At 41.8% G+C, this 26,338-nt stretch overlaps 1 protein-coding gene across 5 annotated transcripts in view; it reads left to right on the top strand.

Annotated features, from left to right (window-relative positions):
• Pogz (pogo transposable element derived with ZNF domain) overlaps positions 1-26,338 on the top strand; it is a 59,579-nt gene that overhangs the window by 20,536 nt on the left and 12,705 nt on the right. For 2 of the 5 annotated variants that reach the window (XM_085678018.2, XM_087897786.1), the window contains exons 2-8: positions 9,891-10,018; positions 11,972-12,130; positions 16,761-16,936; positions 18,452-18,560; positions 20,356-20,646; positions 20,724-20,933; positions 25,540-25,646. In XM_085678018.2, the coding sequence (XP_085534144.2) occupies positions 9,895-10,018; positions 11,972-12,130; positions 16,761-16,936; positions 18,452-18,560; positions 20,356-20,646; positions 20,724-20,933; positions 25,540-25,646 (1,176 nt within the window). In that variant the 5' untranslated portion in view covers positions 9,891-9,894. Of the gene's footprint in view, positions 1-2,947; positions 3,116-9,890; positions 10,019-11,971; positions 12,131-16,760; positions 16,937-18,451; positions 18,561-20,355; positions 20,647-20,723; positions 20,934-25,539; positions 25,647-26,338 lie in introns of those variants that run through there. The other 3 variants (XM_085678017.2, XM_087897787.1, XM_087897788.1) reach the window with 3 other exon arrangements.

The raw sequence follows: 26,338 nt of genomic DNA, 5'->3' as shown, positions 1-26,338 counted from the left end.
AGTCTTGTGTTTTGCCCCTCACCAATATTATTCCTTGGAGACATGGTGGGTTCTAGGTCAAGGGCAGGAAATGTGTGAGATAAATCTGGAACATCTTGTCGGATAGCAAGGATGTGTATCCTACAGCACTGAGTTCCCTCTGAAGGAATCAGATGTTGGCGTAAATGGCTGAAAGATCAGAAGCAGAGCAGCTAGCCACTAATTATCATGGATTTCATAATCCGAATAGGGCATCTTGTCTACAAGTCCTTATACTGAATGCCTTGAATTCCTGTCTCACACCTTAAAGGTGTGAACTACCACTACCTGGCTCTACTACCACAGTCTGGCTCTTTTAGACTGTGTTGATCAGTGTAACCCAGCGTGGCCTTGAATTCACTCACAGAGGTGCCTCCACCTCTGTCTCCCAAGTGCTGGGATTAAAGATGTGTGCCACCACTGCATGGCCTCTATGGCTAACTAGTATGGCTAGCTTTGCACTCTGATCTTCAGGCAAGGTTTATTTGTTAACAGCACAAATAAAATATCACCACATTTCCCCCTTTTTTGTTTAAAAAAAGTTATAACTAAGAAAAATTATATACAGTAACGGTGTACAATATGTACAGGCAGTAAATACTTCAACAATGTTTAGTCCATTTGCATTTGAAAGATTCAGAAACAATATTCCGTTATCTGTCCTATCTTGGTGAGTCCAAAGTGTTATACCTAATTCACTTTCTATCCTAACTTGCATTTCCAACCAAACTATCTTTTGATGTTTCTCAACCTTATACACTTTATACCTCTTTAGTGAGTTTCTTTTCTGAGTTTGATGAACAAGGAAAACTATATCTAGTCTTCAACTCCCTCAGAGACCTGAGAAGGAAATAAGATTGAGTAAGGAGGAAGTGCAAGCAAACAACTTTCAAAAAAGGTGAGATATGACAGAAATAGTTGCCTGGACAGTCACCCAAGGTTCTTCTGTGGTGTTGGGGCATCCATCTTCAGCTTACAGGCCTAGCATATTTGACAGACTTTTCTATGAAGCAAGGGTTTTTTTTTTTTAAGATTTATTTATTTATTATGTATACACTGTTCTGTTTGTGTGCTTGCCAGAAGAGGGCAACAGATCTCATTACAGATGACTGTGAGCCACCATGTGGTTGCTGGGAATCAAACTCAGGACCTCTGGAAGAGCAGTCAGTGCTCTTAACCTCTGAGCCATCTCTCCAGCCCCGAAGCAAGGGTTTTTGAAGGACTGTCCTGCTTTGTCCAGGCAAGGTTTGGCAGTCACTCTTTTAGGTCTTGCTTGTCCAATTTGGAGAGCATAGGTAAGGGCACTTTTCTTGCCCAGTGATTAATTTTTGCCACAAAGATAGTAAACTGGGAAGGCGTTTCCTCCATAATGATAGGAAATGACTGATCCAAATTTGACATGGGGGCCTGCAAGATGCTCCTCAAGGCATTTCCCAATGGCAGAAGATTACCTTGACTGCCCCTTGTTGACCTACGTTCATTAGTACAGTGCCTACCCTTGCCACACCTTCTGCATAATCCAGAAAGGAGGGGCGCTCTGTTTGAATTATGCTTAGAAAAAACATTGTTTCTATAAATACTGTTCACAATCCCTTTTCAGGTGAACTTGTTTATTGCAATTGAAACACTTTATGTTTCAATTTTTCTTCAAATCTCTGGAAATCACCTCTCTTAACATCATTGTCATGAGATTCAGTATTGATTGTATCTCAGATCCATTCCTCCAAGGGTGCTTTAATGGTCTAATTGCCCTTTTGCATTGTGAATTAGCATTTTCAAAGACCAGAGATTCAATTATTAGTCTAGCTTCTGAATTTGGTGTCATTCTATTTACTGCTAAAGTCAGTCTTTGTAAGAAGTCCATGAAGGTTTCTTTTGGGCTCTGTAGAGCTGTAAATGACTCAATTTTCTTTCCTACTTCAGTTCTGTCCCAAGTATTCAAAGCTGCTGCACAGCATAAAGCCACTGTGTGGTCATCATATAAAGATTGCATTTCTACATTGGCATCATCTCCCTGTCCAAGAAGTTGGTCTTGGGAGATTTCCATACCTCTAGCCCTACTTTGCTGTTCAATGGCCTTAGCCTCATCTTTCTACCAGGTCCTCCATTGTAATTGAGGACTAGGCTCCAAGACTGCTATAACCAAGTCTCTCTAGTCTTGAGGGATAATTCTATTACAAATTGACCACAAGTTTTTGTTTTGTTTGTTTGTTTCTTAAGACAGGATTTCTCTGTGCAGCTTTAGAGCCTGTCTTGGAAGAACTTGCTCTGTTACCAGGCTGGCCTCAAACTCACAGTGATCCACCTGCCTCTGCCTCTTACGTGCTGGGATTAAAGGCATGTGCCACCCGGCTTTGACCATGAGTTTAACATCTGTTTCACAAAAGATTAATGCATGCCGTATGAGACCATCACTTCCTTGAATCTCCTTAAATCTAACATTTCCATAGGATTCCAGTGAGTGCTTAAATAGTCTTGAGGACATCTGTCATTTGGAAATTCCTATAAGGAGGTGACTGGATATATTAAAGGTTGGTTTTTTGAAAACTTTAGGCTATTCTTCTCTGATCTTATAATGCAACACTGAAATTAGTTCTTTAAATTCTTCTGTCTGGATCTGAATAACTTTATGATCTGTTTTAATAAGTTTCTCTAAGGCCTGTATCTTGGCACTCATTAACAAGCTTTTTAAAGATAAACCAAGAATTATCAAACCAACAATAAAGATTATCAAAATAACAACATCATGTCAATGTTGGTTAAATTATATCTTCATTTAACTGATTTGATTGTTTCAATTTTAAATCATGTATTATGTAATCAGAGACCTAACTCCCCATTGTAATAGTGTTCTCCCTCTTTTCTTTTTTTTTAAACTAATTTCCCTCCTTAAGAATTCTCAATTGTCTGACCAAATCTGATGATGGTGAGGAAGATGTGAGACTGAGTGCTGCGGCATAGAACAGTAGAAGCCTGCATGGGGTTCCAGGGAAAGCCCACAGCCCCCTGGGAGAAAAGGAAGGAAACCTAGCCCCAGGGTGGTGACTCCTGCTGTGTGGAACCCTGCGCTGTGCCTTTGGCTCCAAAGTACAGGCCGGTAACTTTTTCGTGAATTTGTGCCCCAAAAGTTAGAAACCAGATCTATCACGAATTCTAATTGATCTTAATAATAAAAATCTGGAGTCAGATATTGCTGAAAGGTCAGAGAAGCAGAATAGCTAACCACTAGTTCTTACCTTTACGGAGTCTTCAGAATGAATGGGGTATCCTGTTTCTACAAGTACTCAGACCAAATGCCTTAAACTCCTGTTTCCTCTTATTATATTCCTCTCTGCCCAGCCATATCCCTTCCTGTCTCCACCTCCCTAGTGCTGGGATTAAAGGTTTGTGACTCCAAGAACTGGGATAAAGGAGTGAGCCATCCCCACCTGGCTCTTTCTTTTTTTTTTTATGACCGATCATCAACCTTGTGTAACCCAGGGTGACCTTTAACTCAGAGATCCATCTGCCTCTGTCTTCCGAGTGCTGGGATTAAAGGTGTACACTACCACTGCCTGACAGAATTTATACATTTTTAATACTGCATATTTGATACCACTTTCTTTTTAAGTAAAAGATAGTGCCAGGTGTAGTGGTACATGCCTTTAATCCTAGCCTTCCTGATGTAGAGTCAGGTGGAGCTCTGTGAGTTCAAGGAAGGCTAGCTTGGTTGTCTAATATAGTGAGTTGAAGGACAGCAGCCAGGCTGCATATTAACATCCTATCTTAAAAAAAAAAAACCAGGGGGCTGGAGAGGTGGCTCAGTGGTTAAGAGCACTGGCTGCTCTTCCAGAGGTCCTGAGTTCAATTCCCAGCAACCACATGGTGGTTCACAACCATCTGTAATGAGATCTGGCGCCCTCCTCTGGCATGCGGGCATACATGGAGGCAGAATGTTGCATACATAATAAATAAATAAATCTTTAAAACAAAAAAAAAAACCAAAAAACCGGGCTGGAGAGATGTCTCAGTGATTAAGAGCATTGCCTGCTCTTCCAAAGGTCCTGAGTTCAATTTCCAGCATCCACATGGTGGCTCACAACCATCTGTGAGGTCTGGTGCCCTCTTCTGGCCTGCAGACATACACGCAGACAGAATATTGTGTACATAATAAATAAATAATTAAAAAACAAAAACCATGCGTAAGTATATATCATGAATCATTGAAAGGAATCCTTGTTTTTTTTTTTTTTTTTTTGAGTATCTGTGATAAATACGTTTGTTTTTGATTTTCAAGACAGGTTTTCTCTGTGTAACAATCCTAGCTGTCCTGGAACTGGCTTTGTAGATCAGCAGAGATTTGCCTGCCTCTGCCTCCCAAGTGCTGGGACTAAAGACATGCACCACCATTGCCCAGCTTAAATGGAACATTTTATCATATTGCTGAAGTTTTTTGGTGTGGATGTATGTGCTTGGTTATATATATGCATGTGTGTGAAGGACAACCTTAGCTGTCTTTCCAAAAGTGCCTTTAAAAAACAAAAAAAACAGATGTAACTACGTGTGTGTGTGTGTGTGTGTGTGTGTGTGTGTGTGCAGGTGTGTGCGTGCAGGTGTGTGCCCATGAGTGCAAGTGCTCCCAGCAGGCAGAAGCATGGGATCTCCTGCAGTTACAGTTGGTTGAGCTGTCTGACGTGGTACTGAAAACTGAACTGAGTGCTCTGTGGGAGCGTTTGCGGTCTTAACCTGACCACTTCATCAGTTCCATCCTCCTTGGTTTTTTAGACAAAGCCTCTCACTGGCTTAGGATTCACACCTCAAAGGCTAGGTTCACTGGCCACAGAGTGCCAGGGAGTCCTCGTTTCCTCACCCCACTGCTGACCTCAGTTTAATTACCACCCCAGTCCTGATGATAAACTGGAATGCTCCAGGAAGGATGCTAATTTTAAAGTTTAACAAGTATTTGATTTAGGTTGGTTCCTTCTACAGCCTCTCTTTTCCCCTAAATGTTATGCATGCTGAAGTGAAAGAAGTCGCTCTATAACCCAGGCTGGCCTCGAACTCGCAGAGATCCACCTGCCTCTGCCACTGGAGTTGTGGGATTAAAGACCTGCAGCACCACTGCCTGGCTTGAAATAGTGTCCTTTTAACATCTGCAGAGGCTTCTGTCCAGGTTGTACTTGCCACTTTTCTGGGTTCTTGACGGCAAGAAGGTTGTACAATATAAAGTTACATAGTAAAAAGACCGGGATTATATTGGCAAATAAAAAGTCGTGTGTTTTGTAATATTTGGCTCAAATGTATATATTTCTTGTTTTTTTACCATTATTCTGTGTGTGTGTGTGTGTGTGTGTGTGTGTGTGTGTGTGAGAGAGAGAGAGAGAGAGAGAGAGAGAGAGAGAGAGAGAGAGAAGGGGGGGAGGGGACAACTTGTGGGAGTCTGTCCTCCCCAGTGTGTGGATGCTGAGAATGAAGTGAAGTTGTCAGGCCGGGTTGTGGGCTGTCCTTACCAGTCCAGCTATCTTGCCAGGTCTGTGGTTTTGTTTTTTGATTTCTGAAATTCAGTTTCTGACTAGCATTGTCTAATATATGTTAAACAGAATGAGAGAATTTAAGTAATCCTTTAGATATTTTTAGATATTTTGCTCTTTTGTTTACCTTTGTAGTTTTGGTTTGAGAAGGCATGCATAATTAAATAGATGATTAGAGGCCTCCAAGGATCAAGTTAAGGACATTACTAGTTAAAACAGGTTTCGAAACTGGGCTCCTCTGACTGTCCCTGTCTCATTGAGACATTATGGATCATTTTCAAAGGAGACAATGCCATCTATTGGGCATTGCCCAAAGTACAGCTGTCAAGTTTATATACTGATACAGAATGGTTTCATTGGCTGTTCTGTTTTGCTGTTTCAGGCTTCTGGATTTGGTGCAGAAAGTGTGAAGATGCTAAGGACACTGATACCCTTTCCAAATGAAGGCTTTGTGTGAGCGTTGAGGATAGTATTAGTTTCATCTCAAGACAAAGAAACTCATTCCTCCTCAGCTCGTCCTGGAGGGCGCAGCAGCAGCAGCTCTCTGTAGTGCAGAGTTGAAAAGCTTTGTTCTGAAAGAGACATATAGTGTAGACAGTGTTTGCAAATTAAAAGTAGGCTCTCGGGTCCTGGAAACAGTTTGCAGAGTTCCTAGTGCTTCGTACTAGATTAGAGTATGGCAGTGCAAAAGTAAGAAGAATCAGTAATCATAACTTCCTTTCTGCTGTTTTGATAAGAATACCTAGACATAAAGCCCTTTAGAGACTGGAGAGGAGTTTGACTAGAGCACTTGCTGCTCTTGGGACAGACTTGGGTTTGGTTCCCAGCACTCGGGGTGGTTCAGTCATCCATAACTCCAGGTCAAGGGAATCTGACTTTCTCTTCTGACCTCTGGGCACCAGACAAACATGGGTGCTCCTGTAGACAAAAAACACTCATACAAAGTAAATCTTTTTGTTTGTTTGTTTGTTTTTAAATATTTATTCATTTATTATGTATACAATATTCTTTCTGCACGTATGCCTGCAGGCCAGAAGAGGGCACCAGACCTCATTACAGATGGTTGTGAGCCACCATGTGGTTGCTGGGAATTGAACTCGGGACCTTTGGAAGAGCAGGCAATGCTCTTAACCACTGAGCCATCTCTCCAGCCCCTTTTTGTTTGTTTTTTGACTCAGGGTTTCTCTGTAGCACTGGCTATCCTGGACCTAGCTATGTAGACCAAGCTGGCCCCAGATTCACAGAGATCCACCTGCCTCGGCCTCCCGAGTGCTGGGATTAAAGGCATGTGCCACCACTGATTTCCAAAGTAAATCTTTTGAAAAGCAATTTGGGCCGGGCAGTGGTGGCACATGACTTTAATCCCAGCCTTGGGAGGCCAAGGCAGGCAGATCTCTGTGAGTTCAAGGCCAGCTTAACTACAAGGGCTAGTTCCAGGACAGGCTCCAAAGCTACAGAGAGACCCTGTCTTGAAAAAGCAATAAATAAATAAATCAAGCAAGCAAGCAAGCTATTTAGGTCTATTTCAGCCTACTATTTCTTTATTCCAGGTTCTAACATATCATTATTGTAGGGAAGTCAAGGCAGGAACTTACACAGCTAGTCACATCATGTCCACAGTCAAGAACAGAAGAGAAGTGGATAAATACATGCTCACCTCACCTGCTTGCGTGTACTCTCTTCAGTTTTTCTTTCTTTTTTTTTCTTTTTTTTTTGTTAATATTTATTTATTTATTATGTATACAATATTCTGTCTGTGTGTATGTCTGCAGGCCAGAAGAGGGCACCAGACCTCATTACAGATGGTTGTGAGCCACCATGTGGTTGCTGGGAATTGAACTCAGGACCTTTGGAAGAGCAGGCAATGCTCTTAACCACAGAGCCATCTCCCCAGCCCTCTTTCTTTTTTTAATAGTATTTATTTTATGTGCATTGGTGTTTTTGCTTGCATATATGTCTCTTTGAACATGCCACATCCCCTGGAACTAGAGTTACAAACAGTTGTGAACTGCCATATGGGTACTGGGAATTGAATCTGGGTCCTCTGAAAGTACTCTTAACCACTGTTAACTCAGTTTTTCTAGTTATACAGGTCAGCACTCCCTGTCTAGGTCATGGTGATACCTACAGTGACCTGGGTCTTGCCACATCAGTTAATTTAAGGGGGATATATAGAGAGATGGCTCATTGGTTGAGAGCATTGGCTGTTCTTCAGAGCTCTGGGGTTCAGTTACCAGCACCCATGTGGAGGCTAACAACCATCTGTAACTCTTGTTCTAGGGGATCTGACACTTTCTTCTGGCCTCCAACGGCACAAGGCACACAAACAGTGCACAGACATATGCAGGCAAAACCATTTTATATGTAAATTGAAATAAAGTATCCCAGGACATACACACAGGCCAACCCAATATAGGCGGTCCCTCACTGAGACTTTGTTCTCATATGATTCTAGATGGTATTAGCGACAAAACTGTCAAGTCAAAGTTGGGCATGGAGGGGAGCGCCTTTAATCTTTGTACTCAGGAGGCAGAGGCAGGTGAATTTCTTGAGTTTAAGCCAGCCTGATCTACATAGTGAGTTCTAGGACACCCAGGACTACATAGAGAGATGACCCTGTCTAGCAAAACCAAAGCAAAGGAAAGAAAAAAAAAACTAACTTGAGTCAGACATGAACTTCAGAGGCAGAAATAGTTGTAGTTCTCTGAGTTCAAGGGGAGCCTGGTCTGCATAGTGATTTCCAGAGCTACATAGTGAGACACTATCTCCAAAACAAAACAAAAATCCTAACCATTACAGTTACTAAATAGTATCTTAACACAATTTTGTGTGTATGTTGGAGAGCTTTGCATACGTCATAAGCACTGTACATAACACATTAAACATATTTAAATCACAGTGTTAGGTTTAGGCTTCATTGTGGCATTTTCTAACAAAATTTGTGTGTGTGTGTGTGTGTGTGTGTGTGTATTCATGGGCAGGGACCAGCAGATGATAGGTAGATTTGTGTGTCTGTGTGTAGTTAGGTATTTCCCTCAGTTGATTACCACCTTACTTTTTGAGACAAGGTCCTCTCTGACCTGAGGCATCTGTTTTGGCTAGTCTAGGCTGGCTGGCCAGCGAGGCCTTGGGATTTGCCATTTCCTTTCCTCCCCAGTGCTTTGATTAAGAGTACCTCACCACCACACTCGATGTTTTGTTTTATTTTGCATGTGGGTTTTGGGGACTGAACTCAAGTCCTTCCCCATCTTCCTAGCTCCTCCCTGCTTGTCTCTTTCAACTCCCCCCACTCAATAGCCTCCTTTTAGCTGTCATTTATAGCGTGCTATTTTGGGCATATGCCTCTAAGTCCTCTCTTGGGAGGCTAAGGCAGGTAGCTTTCTGTGAGTTCAAGACCATAGCAAGTTCCAGGCAAATTAGTACTACATAGTGAGAGATCCTGTCTCAAAAAATTTGGGTTGGTGGGCTGAGAGATGGCTCAGAGGTTAAGAGCATTGACTGTTCTTCCAGAGGTCCTGAGTTCAATTCCCAGCAACCACATGGTGACTCACAACCACCTGTAATGAGATCTGGTGCCCTCTTTTGGTCTGCAGGGATATATGTAGGCAGATGCTGTATACATAATTAATAAATAAATCTTTAAAAAAACAAAGTTGGGGTTGGATTGGCCAGATGGCTCAGGTACCAGTTGCTAGGCCTAATAACCTGAGTTTGACTCCTGGAACCCATGTGGTGGGGGAGAATCAATTCCTAAAAGTTGTTCTCTCACCTCCACATGTATCCTGTGGCATGTATACATATATACACTGAATAAATAATGTAATAAGAAAAAAATCAGTATTGATGGAAAATAGTTTATAATGGACTAAATAGTTCATCCCTGTCCTTGCAGTGCTACTGTACTTACCTATATTTACAATGCCATTGTACTTACTTATCTTACTCTGAGCCCTCTGATACCTCCCTTTATCCCTCCCTCTCTCTCCCTCTTTTTTTCTTTCTTTCTTTCTTTTTTTCGAGACACCATTTCTCTGTAGCAAGTCCAATTATTGCAGACTTTGCTGCAGAAAGGATTTTAATAGTCAAGGATTAAAATTGTCACTTTGATCCGGTGGTAGTGTAGAGAGGGTAGGTTACTGATGAAGTCATGAGCATGATTGCAGCTATAAATGGTGGCGCACACTGTTTCAGCAATTGGCATGCTGGGGCAGGTTGATTGCCCTGAGTTGAGGACCAGTGTAGGCAACATAGTAAGCGCCAGGCTAGCCTATTTTACAGTATGCCCTTTTTCAAACAGATGTTTCACTTGGTATAAAACTGATTCTGCAATTCTAGATCGTTGTCTTACTTTTTCCTTTCTAGTAGCATGGCGGACACCGACCTGTTTATGGAATGTGAGGAGGAGGAACTGGAGCCATGGCAGAAAATCAGCGATGTCATTGAGGACTCTGTAGTAGAAGATTACAATTCAGTGGATAAAACTACACCAGGTAACTATAAAACTCTTGTTCTTAGGTTGTTGTTTACATTAATTATATTGAATTTTAGAGAAAGAATTTAAGAATCTAGAGAGAGGGCTAGGGGTATCACTCAGTTATGTAGTGTTTGTCTAAACCCTGTTTCCACCCAACACATAAGCCGGGGTGGTGGAACATACCTGTAATCTTAGCAGTGGAGGTGGAGCCAGAAGGATTACAAACACAAGGTCATTTTCAGCTATACAAAAGGTTTGAAACCAACCTGAGATACATGGGTCCTTATTTCCAAAAAAAAAAAAAAAAAAAAAGTAAACCAGAGAAAGCCATGGTGGCTCACACCTATAATTCTAGCTCTTGGGAGGCTTGAGACCACAAGCTGGAGGTACATAAGTTCCCGGCCAACCAGGGACTGTAGAGTGAGACCCTGCTGAGAGAGAGCGTGTGTGCACAGGCAAGCATGAATGAGAGAGAGAGAGCGAGCGAGCAGGAATATGGATATCCAAGGTCACCTTTTTATGGCATTGGTATTACCTTCTTTTCCATGCTGTAGCATATGAGTGCCTGCTTCTTCATAAAATTTGTGAAAATCTATTGAATTCACTCCAAACAGTGAGAGAATTGATTAACTAATATTTATCAAATATCCTCTTACCAAGCATCCATGAACAAGGCTGTAAAGTGGTGCACATCAGAGTTGATTGTGTCCCCAGTCACAGTGCATTTGTTGTTTGCTTGAATCTGGTTTCCTTTGTGAGTCGAGAAAAGATCCTTTGTGTCTGTCTTAGTGGTCAGTTTATAAATTAAGATTTGTTACCTTCTATTTTACCATTGATATGAGGGGAAAAATTCTAGATTACCCTACATTCACAAAGTAGGTATTTTCTCCTAAATTATACCAGTTTGGGGTTCTGTTTTGTTTTTTGTCTTTCCTTTCCTTGAGACTTGAAGATAGCATTGATTTAGGCTGAAAAAGGACACAGTACAGGTTTTACAGGTGGCTTGTCTTGGAGGATTATAAATTCTAGTAGTGGTGATGGTACATCTAGGAGACCTAAAGATACAGTAGTGCTATAGAAAGTCAGGCTTCAGAGGTCAGTGACCTAACTTTGCTGATTTTTTTTTTAATATGTATGAGTGTTTTGCCTGCATGCATGTCTGTACCATATGTATGTGTGGTGTACACAGAGGTCAGAAGAATCCCATGGCGTTGAATCTCCTAGAATGAAGTTAACAGACAGTTGTACCTGCCGTGTGAGATGCTGGGAATTGAACTTGGGTTCTCTGGGAGAGCAGTCAGTGCTCTTAATTGCTGAGCCATTTCTCCAGCCCTACAGTGTCCTAACTTAGTTAGCCAGGAAATGTAAGACAAAGAACGTATTATGGTTACTTACATTATTATTAAGTTTTACTTGTCAAATTGACACAATCTAGAATCGACAGACTAGATTAGGTTGGTTGGTCTGTGGACTTTCTGTTGATGATTATCTTTGTTACATTAATTGAGGTCAGAAGACCCACCCACCCGTTGTGGTGGCATCATTGCCTAGGAAGAGGATTTTGAATTGTTGAGGAGTGGAGTGAGTGAGTGAGCACTCGCAGACATGCACTCATTTACTGTTCTCTGCTCTAGACTCAGTGTAGCGTGATGAGCAGCTCCCAGCTCTCGCCACCTACAGTGATGAACTGTAATCTGAAATTGTGAGCCATAAAAGCCCATTCTCTCTTGCGTTGCTTTGTCAGGGTATTTTATGGTAGCAGTAGTCTCGTAGACTACTAGAAGACCAAAGAGATTGTGTATAAATGATAGCCTGAGAGACAGGAAAAATCACATCAGTGGTTGGAATTTTGAGTGAAGTTGGAAACTTTTTGACTAGTGAAACAAGGTAAAGAGGGAAGAGTAGAAACAGAATCCTTTAGTGTCATCTGTTCCTGTCTCCAAGTGACTATGCCTTCCCTTCCCCACAGTTTCTGTGAGCCAGCAGCCAATCTCAGCTCCAGTGCCCATTGCTGCCCATGCTTCTGTTGCTGGGCACCTCTCTACATCCACTACTGTTAGTAGCAGTGGGGCACAGAACAGCGACAGTGCAAAGAAGACTCTTGTCACACTAATTGCCAACAACAATGGTAAGTGGGATTATTGGGAAAGTCTTCTGGGGATAGAGGTCTGAGAGAATGAAAATGGCCTCGCAGCTGACTGTCTGGTAGTCCTGTGGTGACTGTGTTAGCTGGAGATGTCTTTAGGAACTGTTCTTTGGTGTGGAAGGAACACTGTAGGTACTGTATTTCTTCAGTCAGTGCTGGCTTGATGCTGTGTCTTGTCAGGTCAGTGGATTCTTGCTTGATAATTCTGTAATAAAAAAGATGAATTGAACATTGCTGGCTGACTATTCTAGAGATCTGGGACTGTTGGTTGGTTTTGTTTACACACACACACACACACACACACTCTTTAAATCAGAAGAATCCTGTTCATTTGGTTAAGAGTATTCCCAGGGCAGCTTCATGTTCTGTTTTCTCTGAGAGGTTTCTGTGATTGTTGGCACCTTGATATTAAAGAGAAGATGTGGTTTCTGCTAGGATGAGATGGTGAAGGAACACCATTTTCAGGGTCTTTTATTGATTAGAGAAACTAAATTTAGTTAGTTTGGTTTGGTTCTTTTGAAAGAGGGTCTCATTTAACCCAGGCTAGCCAGTAACTCAATATATATATTATATGTGTGGGTGTTTTGCCTGCATGTATGTCTGTATGTCACTTGCATGTCTGGTGCCTTCTTAGTGGAGATAGAATTATAGATGGTGGTCAGCTGCCATGTGGGTGCTAGGAATTGAACCTGGGCTCTCTATAAGAACAAAGCTTGCTCTTAACTCCTGAGCCATCTCTCCAGCCCTAACCTTAACTCTTTTTTTTAAATTTATTTATTATGTATACAATATTCTGTCTGCATGTATGCCTGAAGGCCAGAAGAGGGCACCAGACCTCATTTCAGATGGTTGTGAGCCACCATGTGGTTGCTGGGAATTGAACTCAGGACCTTCGGAAGAGCAGGCAATGCTCTCAACCACTGAGCCATCTCTCCAGCCCCTAACCTTAACTCTTAATTCTCCTGCCTCTACCTGTACCACCAATACCCAAGCTGTATTTCATTATTGGTAACTTTCTACACACCAGAGATGATTCCTGACAGTTTCCATTTGAGGATTTATTGTGGTGTGTGCTTTCATGAGCTCGTTGTACTGCTAAAAACTTAACCTGTTCGTCTGTCTGTCTCTGTGTGTGTATTTTTTTTTTTTGAGACAGTCTTTCTATATAGGATTCATAGCAATATATGCTTTCATGGGCTCATTGTACTGCTAAAAGAACTGTACTTGTTTATTTCTAAAGGCAGGGTCCATGTGGCTCTGGATGGCCTAGAACTCGGTATGTAGACCAGATTGGTCTCAAACCTATAGAGATCCACTTGCTTTTGCTTCCTGAGTGCTGGGAATAAAGACATGTGCTACATATGTTCTTTGATTTTTTTTTCTTTCCTCTGTGTGTGTGTGTGTGGGGGGGTTAGGAACTGAACGTGTTCCCCCACCACACACACACTGGGAATTGAATATAAGATCTCACTCATACTAAGGTACATTTCCATTTTCCAGCCAGCCCCCTTTTAAGTATTTGTTTTGGAGTAGAGTTTACCTAAACTACCCAGGCTAGCCCTAAACTTGGTTTCTTCTGCTTTGTCCCCCTAAGTAGGCATTTTATTTCCTTTAGAGATCCATTTATTGCTTTAAGAATAATCTGTGGGGCTCAGTTAGAATACAGAATACATGCATAGTATGACAAAGCCCTGAGTTAGGACCTCTAACAGATCAAGAAGAGCAGGGGCTTGGGAAATGGCTCAGTCATTAAAGTGCTTGCCACACAAGCACGAGGGCTTGAGTTAGAGTCCCATTACCCATGTAAAGTTTTGGTGGATCCTTGGGGCTCACTGTCTAGCCTAGCCTTCTCATCCAGTTCCAGGCCAGTGAAAGACCTTGTCTCAAAGCCAAAACCAAAACAAGACAGACAGCACCTGAGACTGGTCACTGTCCTCTACATGCACACAAAATAAAAATAAGTGATTGTCAGGGAGGCCAGCCTGGGTGGCAGAGTGAGTTCCTGGTCAGCCTCCAGAGCTACAGAGAAACTCTCTCAGAAAACAAAACAACACAATCTTAGAGACAGGCAAGGTGTGAAGGAACATTGGTGCATACCTGTGTGTGATCATGATACTCAGGGTTGTGAGTTCAAGGTTCGCCTGCTACATAGCAAGACCTTGTTTTAAAGAAGAATGGAGTAAGAGAGAGAAGAAAATAGGGAAATCTAGGAAACAAAGTCAAAAGGGGGGAATTAACTGTACTATCATGTGGAAGTGATTATTTGTAGTTCATTTATGTGAATGTTACTTTTATACACTTTTGTATACTGTGTAGTGATGGCTTTTTACAAAAATAGACTCATACAGTCTCTACATTTCCCCTACTTTTTCTTGTTGTATGTAGTAGTGACTATCTTGTCATCTTAGTGCTAATAGCTTTAATTGTTTTGTTGTTTCTTATGGGGGGATCTTACCATGCAACTCTGGCTAAAACTCACTCTGTATACTAGACTGGTCTGGGACTCATAGATGCATCTGACTCTGCCTTTGCCTCCCAGGTACTGGAATTTAAAAACGTGTGCCTCATGCCTGGCTGTTTGTCTTTTAAATTGGTTAGTTTATTTAGTTTATGTGTATTATGTCTGTGCGCCATGTGCATTGCCTTTAGCCATTGTAGGTCAGAAGAAGGCATTGAATCTCCTCCAACAGAAGATGGTAGCAGTGGACATCAACCTCCACTACAAGAGCAACAAATGCTCTTTTAACTGTTGAGCCAGCTTTTTTCTAGCCCCCTATTTTGATTTTGAGGCAGGATTTCATGTAGCTCAGGCTAGCCTTGAAATTTCTGTTTAATTGAGGCTGGCCTTGCATTCCTGATGTTTGTGCTTCTGTTCTCAAGTGATAGGTTTACAGATGTGTACACACATGCATTTTGGTTTTTTTGAGCCTAGACTTGTTTACCAAGTTGGCTTCAAACTTGCTATAGCAACAGGTTACTGTGAACTCCTTCCCACTGATGCCTGATCACAGGTATGTAACACAAGCCTGGCTTGTGTAGTGCTGGTGTTTGAACCAAAGGCCTCATGCATGCTAGAAGGCACTCTGCCAACTGAGCTACATCTCCACCCCTTTCTAACATTCTGTTTTGGTTTGGTTTTTTGTTTTTGTTATTTTGAGATAGTGTTTCTCTGTGTAGCCCTGGATGTCCTGGAACTCACTATGTAAACCAGGCTGGTCTTGAACTCAGAGATTTGTCTCCCTCTGCTTCCCAAGTAATGGGACTAAAGGCATGTGCCACCACCTCCCTTCTTACCCAGCTTCTATCTAACAGTTTTGATTATTATACTTCCCATTGTTTGATTAATGTGTTGACAATAGATTATAAAAGGTACATTGATATTTCACTTATAAAGAGCTACAATGAGTGCTGGATAAGATTTATGCATTTATTACCTGTAATCCCAGCACTTAGGAGGCTGAGTCAGGAATATTGACTGGTTTGAGGCCAATCTGGGCTATAACAAGGCTATCTCAACAAACATCTCCTTCCACAAGGCCACACCTCCCAATCCTCCAACTGTTCATAACTGTGACCCAAGCATTCAATCATGTGAGCTTATAGGGGCCATTTTTACCCAGACCACCACAGGGTATTTCCTATGGAAGAATGTCGGATGTTATTTGAATCATACTACCTGAACCCTTTCTCAAACAAAAATAAATTTAGGGCCAGCAAGATGGCTTGATGAGTAAAGGTCTCTTGCCACCCAGCCTGAGGACTGCCTCACACACGTTGTCTCTGACCTCCACATAGGGGACATGAGCAGATACTCAAGCACACATTTACAATAAACAATTGTAAAAAAAAAATGTAAGGGGATTAGTTAATAACAAATTACAAATTACCTTCTTAAAAATAGATTTTTTTTCTAAAATAAGAAAGTCTTATCTTTGCTGTGCTGACTGAGGAGAAGTCGTTAGTGTGAAGCGAGGAGCTAGTGTCTTCCAGCCTTCATCAGGATGTGGGTGAGGTCAGAGCCCTGACCCATTGTTTTCTGTTAGCACTAGTGTTGCATGAAGCTTAGGGCTAGGGTTTACTTGTTTTGCTTTTGTTGTTGTTGTTGTTGTTGTTTTTTTGAGACAGGGTTTCTCTGTATAACTTTTTTTAAAATATTTATTTATTTATTTATTATGTGTACAATATTTTGTCTGTGTGTCTGTCTGCAGGCCAGAAGAGGGCATCAGATATCAGTTCAGATTGTTGTGAGCCACCATGTGGTTGCTGGGAATTGAACTCAGGACTCTTGGAAGAGCAGGCAATGCTCTTAACCTCTGAGCCATCTCTCCAGCCCCTCTGTATAGCTTTTGGAGCCTGTACTGGAGCTCACTTTTTAGATCAGGTTGACCTTGAACTCACAGAGATCTGCCTGCCTCTGCCTCCTGAGTGGAAGCTTAAGTTTTGGTGAGTTTGGTGACATTAAGCCTGAGATGAGTAGTGGGACCTAAGTAATTTTGGCATCTGAGACACCGTTTCTTAACCTATAGTGTTTCTTACAGAATACACGTTTAGCAGTACTCTAACAACCCTTTCTTGTTGTTTTCCCTTGTTTTGCCTGCCTGTTATCTTTTAGCTGGTAATACTTTGGTTCAACAAGGTGGTCAGCCACTCATTCTGACCCAGAATCCAGCACCAGGACTGGGAACAATGGTTACTCAACCAGTATTGAGACCTGTCCAGGTCATGCAGAATGCCAATCATGTGTCTAACTCCGCTGTGGCATCACAACCTATATTCATCACTACCCAGGTGAGTAGGACTTTGAATTCTGGGACTTGTAGAGAAACTAGGACTGTGGGCCTCCAGAAGCTCTACCTTAGGCAGTGTCTTCATCACCATTACAAATGCTTCTGAGTCTTGTCTGTTGAATTGAGGTTCTCTTTACTTCTCTTCCTTGTGAAATGCCCAGTATAGCATCATGCCTGCACATTTTCTGCCATGCACCTTAGAGGTCTGTTGAGTTGACTAAAATCTAGGCAGAAATCATGGGGAAAGTTAGAATTAGAAAGCCTTGACACTGCCGGGCAGTGGTGGCACACCTTTAATCCCATCACCCTGGAGGCAGAGGCAGGCAGTTTGTGAACTCAAGGCCAGCCTGGTCTACAAAAGTGAGTTCTAGGTCAGCCAGAGCTGTTACACAGAGAAACCCTATCATTTAAAAAAAAAAAAAAAAAAAAGGGAAAGACAGCCTTCACACAGGATTGGAGAGATGGTTTACTGGTCAAGAGCATTTGCTGCTCTGGCAGAGGACCCAGATTTAATTCCAAACACCCACGTGTCAACTCATAACTGTTACAGAATTTTGCTCCAGAGGGCCTGATACCTTCTTCTGACCTCTGTAGACAACAAGCACTCCTATGGTGCACATGCATACATGCAAGCAAAATAAAACACTCATACATGTAAAATAAATCTTAATTTTTTTTTTAAGTCCTCACATTTGCCTTGCAATCCTCACATTGGCCTTGCAAGCGTTCCTTTTTGCTCGGGCTGCTTATCCTCTAGGGTAAGTTTATTGAGTTTGAAGATATATGTATAAGATGAGTGGCCTTTGAAGAAGGAAGGCTCACCATACAGTGTAGTAATTAGGAGTTGAAAGCCCAAATCTGAGTGGAATTTAAAGGCATGTGCTTCTCTTTGCCTAAGGCTTCCTAATTTCTATACTCTCTTACTAATTTATCAGAGGTTTGTGACCTTTAAAGTGGGCTTTGGGAGCAGCATATAAAACAAGGATTGTTTTTATATTTTGGAACACTAGATTAAGTACTGTTAATGATTTTGGTCTTTCCTGTCAAAGCACCAGCCTGTGGATACATAGTTTTGTTGTTTTCATTACATAATAGTTTGCTAAAAACAGACTGGGTATGGTGGTGCATACCTGTAAAACCAGCTCCTAGAAGAAAGAAGCAGAACTGTCATAAATTCAAGGCTAGTCTGAGTTACATAGCAGGTTTTGAGGCCAACCTTGGCTACTTAAACCCTGTCTCAAAATAAAACAAAGTTGTTTGCAAACACAATTAGGAGTTTGTGGGCAACCTAGGATACATAGCAAGAACCAAGTCCAAAAGCAAAAACAGAGCAAAAGAACATTTTACAAAATCTAGCATGGGAAAATTTCCTAAAATTTTCCATTCCAGTTATTTGAAAGCTGTACCTCTAGAGAGAGAACCCTTAGATCAGAATATGGGGCTATCATTTGTACTGCAGTCAGTATCAGGGCTAGTTGCTCTCTGTGCTTAAAGGTCATTTTGCTTTTTAATACAGGGATTTCCTGTAAGGAATGTTCGGCCCGTACAAAATGCAATGAATCAGGTTGGGATTGTGCTGAATGTCCAGCAAGGACAAACAGTTAGACCAATTACACTGGTCCCAGGTAAGGAAATACTTGGAATAACCTGGCATCCAGGTATTTATTTTAACTGTTTCAAAATAGTCTAGAGCATTTGAAAACGTGTATTTAAAGAAAAATTTTAAATACGATTTTAACAATTTAAGCCCGCCGGGTGGTGGTGGCGCATACCTTTAATTACAGCACTCCGAAGGCAGAGGCAGGTGGATCTTAGTGAGTTAGAGGCCAGCCTGGTCTACAAAGTGAGTTCCAGGACAGCCAGGACTATTAACACAGAGAAACCCTGTTTCAAAAAATCAAACCAAAACAACGCAATTTAAGCCCAGTTTTGTTTTTGTTTTTGTTTTTTTTAAAACATTCTTGGTCTGCAGTGTGAGTTCTAGGACAGCCAAGGCTGTTAACACAGAAACTCTGTCTTTAAAAAAACCAAAGGGGAAAAAAAGGTTTCTAAGCTTTGGACAGGGTGGTAATTTTATTTTTATTTAGCTTTTCACTACTCTTTATGAGTTAAAATAAGGCTTATGTAGTCATTGTCAGTACATGCTGATTAAGTCAGCTATTGTTTGTTATCCTGAGAGAATATTGTTAACACCAAGTCACAAATCTCGTATTCCATATATATGTACTCATCTTTGTGGTAGGATTATAAATTGAATTTTACTTTAATTTTAAAGCATAGGTTTGGATATGCAGCCAGCCATGATGGCACACTCCTGGAATCCAGCTTTCAGGAGGTTGAAGCAGGAGGATTACTATGAATTTAAGGCCAGTCCTGTCTCAAGAAACAAACAAACCAAGGCAGGGGGTAGGAGGACCTTAGATGTAAATTAAGTAAATGATATATCCTTTGAGGATAATACTACTAATAATCATATAATGGAATATTAAAGAACCCTGGAGCTGGGGTTATAATCAGGGGTAGAGTTTATTCTTAGCATTGCTTGAGACTTTGATTCAACTTCTAGTACCAAAAAGAATCTTGTAATTTTCCCCTCAGTCATATTTCTTGTGTGTCAGGTTTTCTATAGTTCAGGTCAAAAGGAGAATCACTTTATTCAATCATATATACGGGAACCACAGGGCCAGTAGGCGGCCGAGGTCTTAAAGGACCTCCCAATCTGACAGCCTGTTCATTCCCTAGTAGCCACCGTAAGCACACTGGTACACGCTGTGGTACGCATGCCACCCACATGTGGATGTCCATGCACAAGTAAGGCTAAAAATACTAAGGAGGCCTCTGCAGTTTGACTTTCTAAAGAATTTTTTGATTTTGATCTCTGAGTCCACTGGACATTTTTAGGCCGTAAGTCTGATTAGATTTCTCTATGTACATTCTGGTGTTCCATAAGTATTTCTCAGTGGAATTGTCTACAATTGTTCTAGAAAAACATTACCCTTTGGGACATTCTGGTAGAGAAGTTGCCTATCCTATTTGAGTGTATAGAAGAAAATGGAAAATACTTTTAGAATCTGAAAAAAGATTGTAAGGACCAAATTTGGCCTTGTTCTATATCTACCCATTTTTTCTCCTCCTCCTCCTAATACAGAGGTCAAACTACTCTTCGTATTCTTGAGGTGAAAAGTGTAGTGTGGAAGGTGTCTGCAGAGGAGGTGGTGGGGACTGTCTCCTGGTTACTATCTCAGCTGCTCAGGACAGCCACTGCTTTCTTAGATGTTCTTGGTAACCTCTGGTGACCACTCAGAAAGTTTAGGGAAATAACTTTTTCCTGTTCTTGTATTTCTAGGAAAGGCAAGAAAATATGTTATAGGTGAGCTTGCTGATGAAGGTTTGGGACTTTTTTTGTCTCTCTTTTAAAAGCCCCAGGTACACAGTTTGTTAAGCCGACAGTTGGCGTCCCACAGGTGTTCTCTCAGATGACCCCCGTGAGGCCAGGCTCCACAGTTCCTGTGAGGCCCACCACCAACACCTTCACCACCGTCATCCCAGCTACTCTCACCATCCGGAGCACTGTCCCGCAGTCACAGTCACAGCAGACCAAGTCCACTCCCAGCACTTCCACTACTCCCACTGCCACACAGTCAACCTCACTGGGGCAGCTAGCTGTACAGCCTCTGGGCCAGTCCAGCCAGACCTCGAATCCCAAACTAGGTGAGACTTGGGCTGAGGAGATGCAGAACAGCATGGGGAGTGGGTGGGAAGCAGATGGTTTCACTTGGTCAATGTAGCTCCCTCCTTCCCCTCTCCACCTGCAGTGAGCATTGCCAGCTTTGTCACTGTGAAGCGACCTGGGGTTACAGGTGAAAATAGCAACGAAGTGGCCAAATTGGTGAATACTCTTAACACTGTCCCTTCCCTGGGCCAGAGTCCTGGGCCAGTGCTGGTGTCCAACAACAGTTCTGCTCAAAGAACCAGTGGACCCGAATCTTCAGTGAAAGGTAATGTGAGAGACTGAATCTCCAGTCAGTCATTCAGAAAACAGTGATAAAGTATGAAATGGGATGTAGGTGCTCTGATCTAGGCTTATTGAAATGCTAATGCAGTAAGAAGGTGCCAGCTGTGAACATTTTACTGCAGCTACAGTTAGTTAAGTGGCTGGATTGGTCAGCGATGTCTTCGTGGAAGAGGGGAATTTTCTGGGGTGATTTTTTTTTTCTTTAAAGATTTATTTATTTTAAAGATTTTTAAAATTTATTATGTATACAGTGTTCTGCCTGCATGTATATAGGACAGAAGAAGGCACCAGATCTCATTACAGATGGTTGTGAGCCACCATGTGGTTGCTGGGAATTGAACTCGGGTCCTTTGGAACAGCAGCCGTGTCTCCAACCTGATTTATTTATTTTACATGTGTGGGTATTTTGTCTTCATGTACATCTGCACTCTAGAAGAGGACATTGGATCTCACAGGACTACAGCTATAGACAGTTGGGAGTTTCCATGTGTATGCTGGGAGTTGAACTGAGAATCTGTGGAGGAACAGCTATCCTCTTAACCACTGAGCCATCTGTCAACTTAAAGTTGAGATGTTGTAGAGAGGTTTTCAGAAAGAGAGAGACTATGACTGAGGATGCTCAGTGGTCCAGAGCAGGGACTGGTACCTTTCTGTGAATTTCCTAGGCTCTGTGCACAGCATGTGCTCTGTCCCGTGTTAACTTACGCTGGTGCCGTTGTGTAAAGCAGCTGCCAGTACTAGATAAATGGATGAGCGCTAGGCTGTGCTCACTAATGCTATTATGGGATCTGAATTTGGAATTTCAGTAAAGTGCTTGCTGTCTAAGCTCGAGGACCTGAGCTTGGATCCCCAGCACCCAAGGAAAATCCAGCATGGTGGCACATGCTTATGACTCCAGCACCGGGGGGTGAACACGGATGGATCATGGCATCCGTATTTATTGTAGCTGAAATGTGTAGTGACTGCCTGGTTTAGTTGAAGACCCTGTCTTTAAAAATTTGGAGAGTGGTAGCAGGAGAGGCTGGAAGTCAACCTCTGACCTCTACAAGTGAGCACATCCACACATGCATTATGCATACATGTATAAACCATGTATAAAAAGAAAAGAGTTGACAGTTATACATGCCTATAAGTAGATCCAGGTACTTACAAAACCTTGAAAAGGATTGCCTTGTAACCAAAAATTCTGTTTTAGAAATAAATAACCAGATCTGGTGGCTTGTGCTTGTGAGGTTGATGCATGAAGATTGTTATAGCACATGGGAGGTTCTGCCCTTAAACAACTGACCAAAACCTAAAAGCTATAGGAAAAAAGCATAGGGGATAAAAAGCTTGGCAATTTTAGATTTAACAACTGTTTCTTGGATGCCAAAAGCACAGGCAAGAATAAAAATTGCTGAATTTGAAATTTTAAACTATGTGCATCAGAGAACGTGAATAGCACAGTGAAAAAGGTATCTGTAGAGGGGGGAAATACATTGTGCTGAGAGATCACTAATACATAAATAATTCCTGTGAGCTGCACAGTAACAAACCTAAGCAATTGAGGAGGCAAAGCAGACGGTCTGATGGCTCAGAGGGTAAGGGTGCCTGCTACCAAACCCGATGACCTGAGCTCTATCCCTGGAATCTACCCAAAGGAAGGAGTGAGCCATCAGATAGTGCTTTGGCCTCTACACACCTGCTGTGGCACGTGTGCAGATATATAAAATAAATGTAACAAAAAATGTTATGATTTTGTTGTGCCTATGTGTGGCCCATGCTTTTCATCCCAGCACTTGAGAGGCAGAGGCAGGCAGTTCTCTGTGAATTGGAGGCCAGCTTGGTCTACAAACACAGTAAGTTCTAGAACAGCCAGGGTTACATAGAGAAGCCTTGTCTCAGAAAAGCAAAACACTAATAATAATAGTAGTAGTAGTAGTAATAATAATAGTAATAATAATAATATGTAGTAGTAGTAACAGTAATAATAATAGTAATAATAATAATATATATTTTAAATGAGGCCCTGGATTCCATCCCCTGCAGCAGTTGGGGAAAGACATCTCTGCAGACAGTCATAAGATAAGTATCAATTGAGGAAAACATAAAAATCATGATGAAATGCCATCTGTACTGGTTAGGATAGTGACTCAGAAAGCAATAAATGACCCAACTAAACCAACTCAGAAAGACAAGTACTGTGTGTTCTCTCATGTGTGTTCCTATGTGTGTGCTTATGTAGGGATAAATACATAGAGACCAGAAAAGGGGTAAATGGTCGGGGAGAGAGGTGAGTAGGGATCAAGGAGGTGAATATAGATGAATAGAGCACATATGCTAGGAAGTAGAAGAGGAAATAGTAGGGTTGGAAGGGTCCAAGCAGGGACAGGTAGGTAATGAGAAGAGCAGATAGGGGTAGAGAGTCAGCCAAGACTGAAAATGCCATAAGGAACTCGCTCTGTATGCTAATTGCAAAAGATCTCTTCAGAGAGGGTTTAAGATTATGAGAATGTATCACCTTAATCTAGCCAAGTTATTTTACTTTTTCTTCCTGCATGTGTACTGAAGTTGAGTTGACTAAGTCAGTGTCAGAATATAATAAAAAGGAAGCGGTAATTGTTTTTTGTTGTTGCTGTTTTGTTTCTCTTACTTTTTACTCTTTTGTGTGTGGGGGTGGTGGGGGTGTTTTGCCTTCTTGTATGTGTGTGCACCACGTGCATGCCTGGTGCCCAGAGAAACCAGAAGAGGCCTTCAGATGGGTGTGAGCCACAGTGTGAGTGCTGGAGAAACCATGATCTCCCAGAAGAGCAGCCAATGCTCTTAATAGCCGAGCCATCTCTCGAGCCCCTGTCATTGTTTTTAAAAGTAACAAAATGGTGCAGACAAGATAAGATGGTGACTCAGCATGCAAAGATTCTTACTGCCATGTTTGACATCCCGAATTCGATCTCTGGGACCCACACTGAAGAGCAGAACTGACTTCTTTTGTTCTCTGACCATACACACATTCACACACACAAAGTAGATTGAACATTTAGGTGAGGATATAGAGAAAGATGTAGAGAAATAAAGAATCCTCATACACTGTTGGTGGGGATATAACACTGTACAGATACTGTGAAAAATAGTATGATGTTTCTCCAAAAACACTTTTAGTGAATGTATGCTTTAGGAGTTCTGCTTTTGAGCATGTATTGAAAAGCATTGCAGTCGGGGACTAGCACAGGAAGTTGTGTGCCTCTGCTCACAGCAGCATCGTTTATATTAGGTGAAAGGTGAGAACAGCCTGAGTCGCCATCAAATCATGAATGTATGAACAAAATGTGTCCTGTTTACACAATGGTATGATAGTTAGGTTTAAAAATTAAGTCATTTTTTCTTCCCAAAAGTTTTTTTTTAATTATATTTTTTCTTTCCCTTTCCTCCTTCCAAAACCTCCCATATTGCTTTTCCCACTTTCCTGCAAATTTATGGCCTCTTTTATCATCAGTTTTTATTGCATGCATATATGTATTTGCATATACGTACATATTCCTAAATATACCGTTTGAGTTCATAGAATGCTACTTGTATAGAAGTCATTTTGACATGAAACAAAATGTCAATTTTAAGGGCATTGTTAGGCTATGTGTCACGATCCATGTCAGCATGCTTACATGGGTAGTAGTATATACATCTGCTGTCCTAGATAGACCCTGGGGTGTGGGAAGGAGGAGGGTCAGGAGCTCAGAGGCAGCTCCACTGTATAGCGCCTTTAAGGCTGGTATGGGCTACAGGAGGCATTGTTTCAGGCAAAACTCTCCCCAAAATAGTTTCTGTAAGTTAAGAAAAGTTCTGAAGGGCTACAGAGATGGCTCAATAATTTAAGAGCATTGGCTGCTCTTCCAGGGGACCTGGTTTCAATTCTCAGCACTCATGTGGCAGCTTACAACTGTCTATAACTCTAGTTGTAGGGGATCCAATGTCCTCACACAGACATGAATGCAGACAAAACACCAATGCACATAAAATTAAATAAGTTTTTTTTTTAAAAAAAGTTCTGGAAATTATGCAGCATGAATGTGCTTAACAGTGCTGAGTGTTGCTTTCTGTGTGTCAGCGTCACAATTCATTAGTTTTGTTTTAAAACAGTCTCCCTATCTAGGCCAAATGGAACTAGATCTATAGACCAAGCTGGCCTGGGACTTGCGATCCTCTTGCCTCCACCTCCCCAGTACTGGGATTCTAGGTGTGCATCACCGTGCTTAGCTCCATCACAGTTTTAAAAAGGAAAATGTCTGTCAATCTGGCACATCCTATTATTCCAGCACTTGGGGTAGAGGTAGGCTAATCATGAGTTACACAAAGATACTGTCTGAAAACAAACCAAAAACACATAAATGGGAGAGAAAAAAAGAACTTTGCCTAAAGTGGTGGTAAAAGGGCATTCCTAGCTCATGAGTCAAAACAGAAACTGCTGGTTTAAAGTAGTCCCTGGGCTTCAGTTTGAGCAGTTCAAACATGTGCCTCTCGTGCTTGCTCTTTACTCTGGGCTTTCTTCTCAAGGCGTGTGTAGTCTTGCCCCAGTATCCTGTATTAATCTTAACAATTCTTCTCCGTTCTTCCAGTGACCTCTTCCATCCCAGTGTTTGACCTCCAGGATGGTGGACGGAAAATATGTCCACGGTGTAATGCTCAGTTCCGTGTTACTGAAGCTTTGAGAGGTCACATGTGTGTAAGTGACACCACCCGTGATAAGGATCCATCTTAAGTGGCCTACTTCTCTGATAGTGGGGGCATGAAAAGCAGATGGCTAAACTGGCTTGGAAGCTTTTACAAGCTGTTCTCTTTCGGTATATTGTAGAAAAGGGCTGTGCAAACTGAAAATACATAGGATGCATCTAAAGACTGATGATAGGTGATGGGCACGCACTGTCTTAGAATGGTAGATTTGATCTCACAGGATAGTAAGTTTGTCACATAAGACAGTGGTCATAACCTCAGCTCAGTTTTAACTCTGTCACTGGAGAATGAAAACCTGTTACCTGGTTCCTGCTTTATTTATAGTCTTGTAACTTTCTGCTCTAAGTTCAAATGAAGAGGTTGGAACTTCTTTCTCTGGAGAGTTCAGAGTCAAATCATGCTAGTACAAGGCTCTAGATAGACGGGTGGGGTAGCAGTGTAAGGTGTTGTGCTTGAGGCTGTGTGGACATACATGAGAGAAATGTGAACTCTGGGACTGTTGAAGAAAGCAAGGCAATGGCAGGAGGAAAACTACCTTAATGCAGCCTAAGTGCTAACGAACGCCTACAGTCCCAGCGACCCAGTGGGCTATCCTGAACAGAGATGCCAGTGTCCACAAGCATGTCCCTTATTGCCTACATTAACAAGACATTCCCAGGGTCTATGGTGACATGGATTTAACTC

Source organism: Myodes glareolus, chromosome 17, assembly GCF_982192425.1.
Source record: "Myodes glareolus chromosome 17, mMyoGla1.1, whole genome shotgun sequence".
NCBI lineage: Eukaryota > Metazoa > Chordata > Mammalia > Rodentia > Cricetidae > Myodes > Myodes glareolus.
Note: the sequence above shows the minus strand (reverse complement) of the source record. Positions and strands in the feature narration are given on the sequence as shown.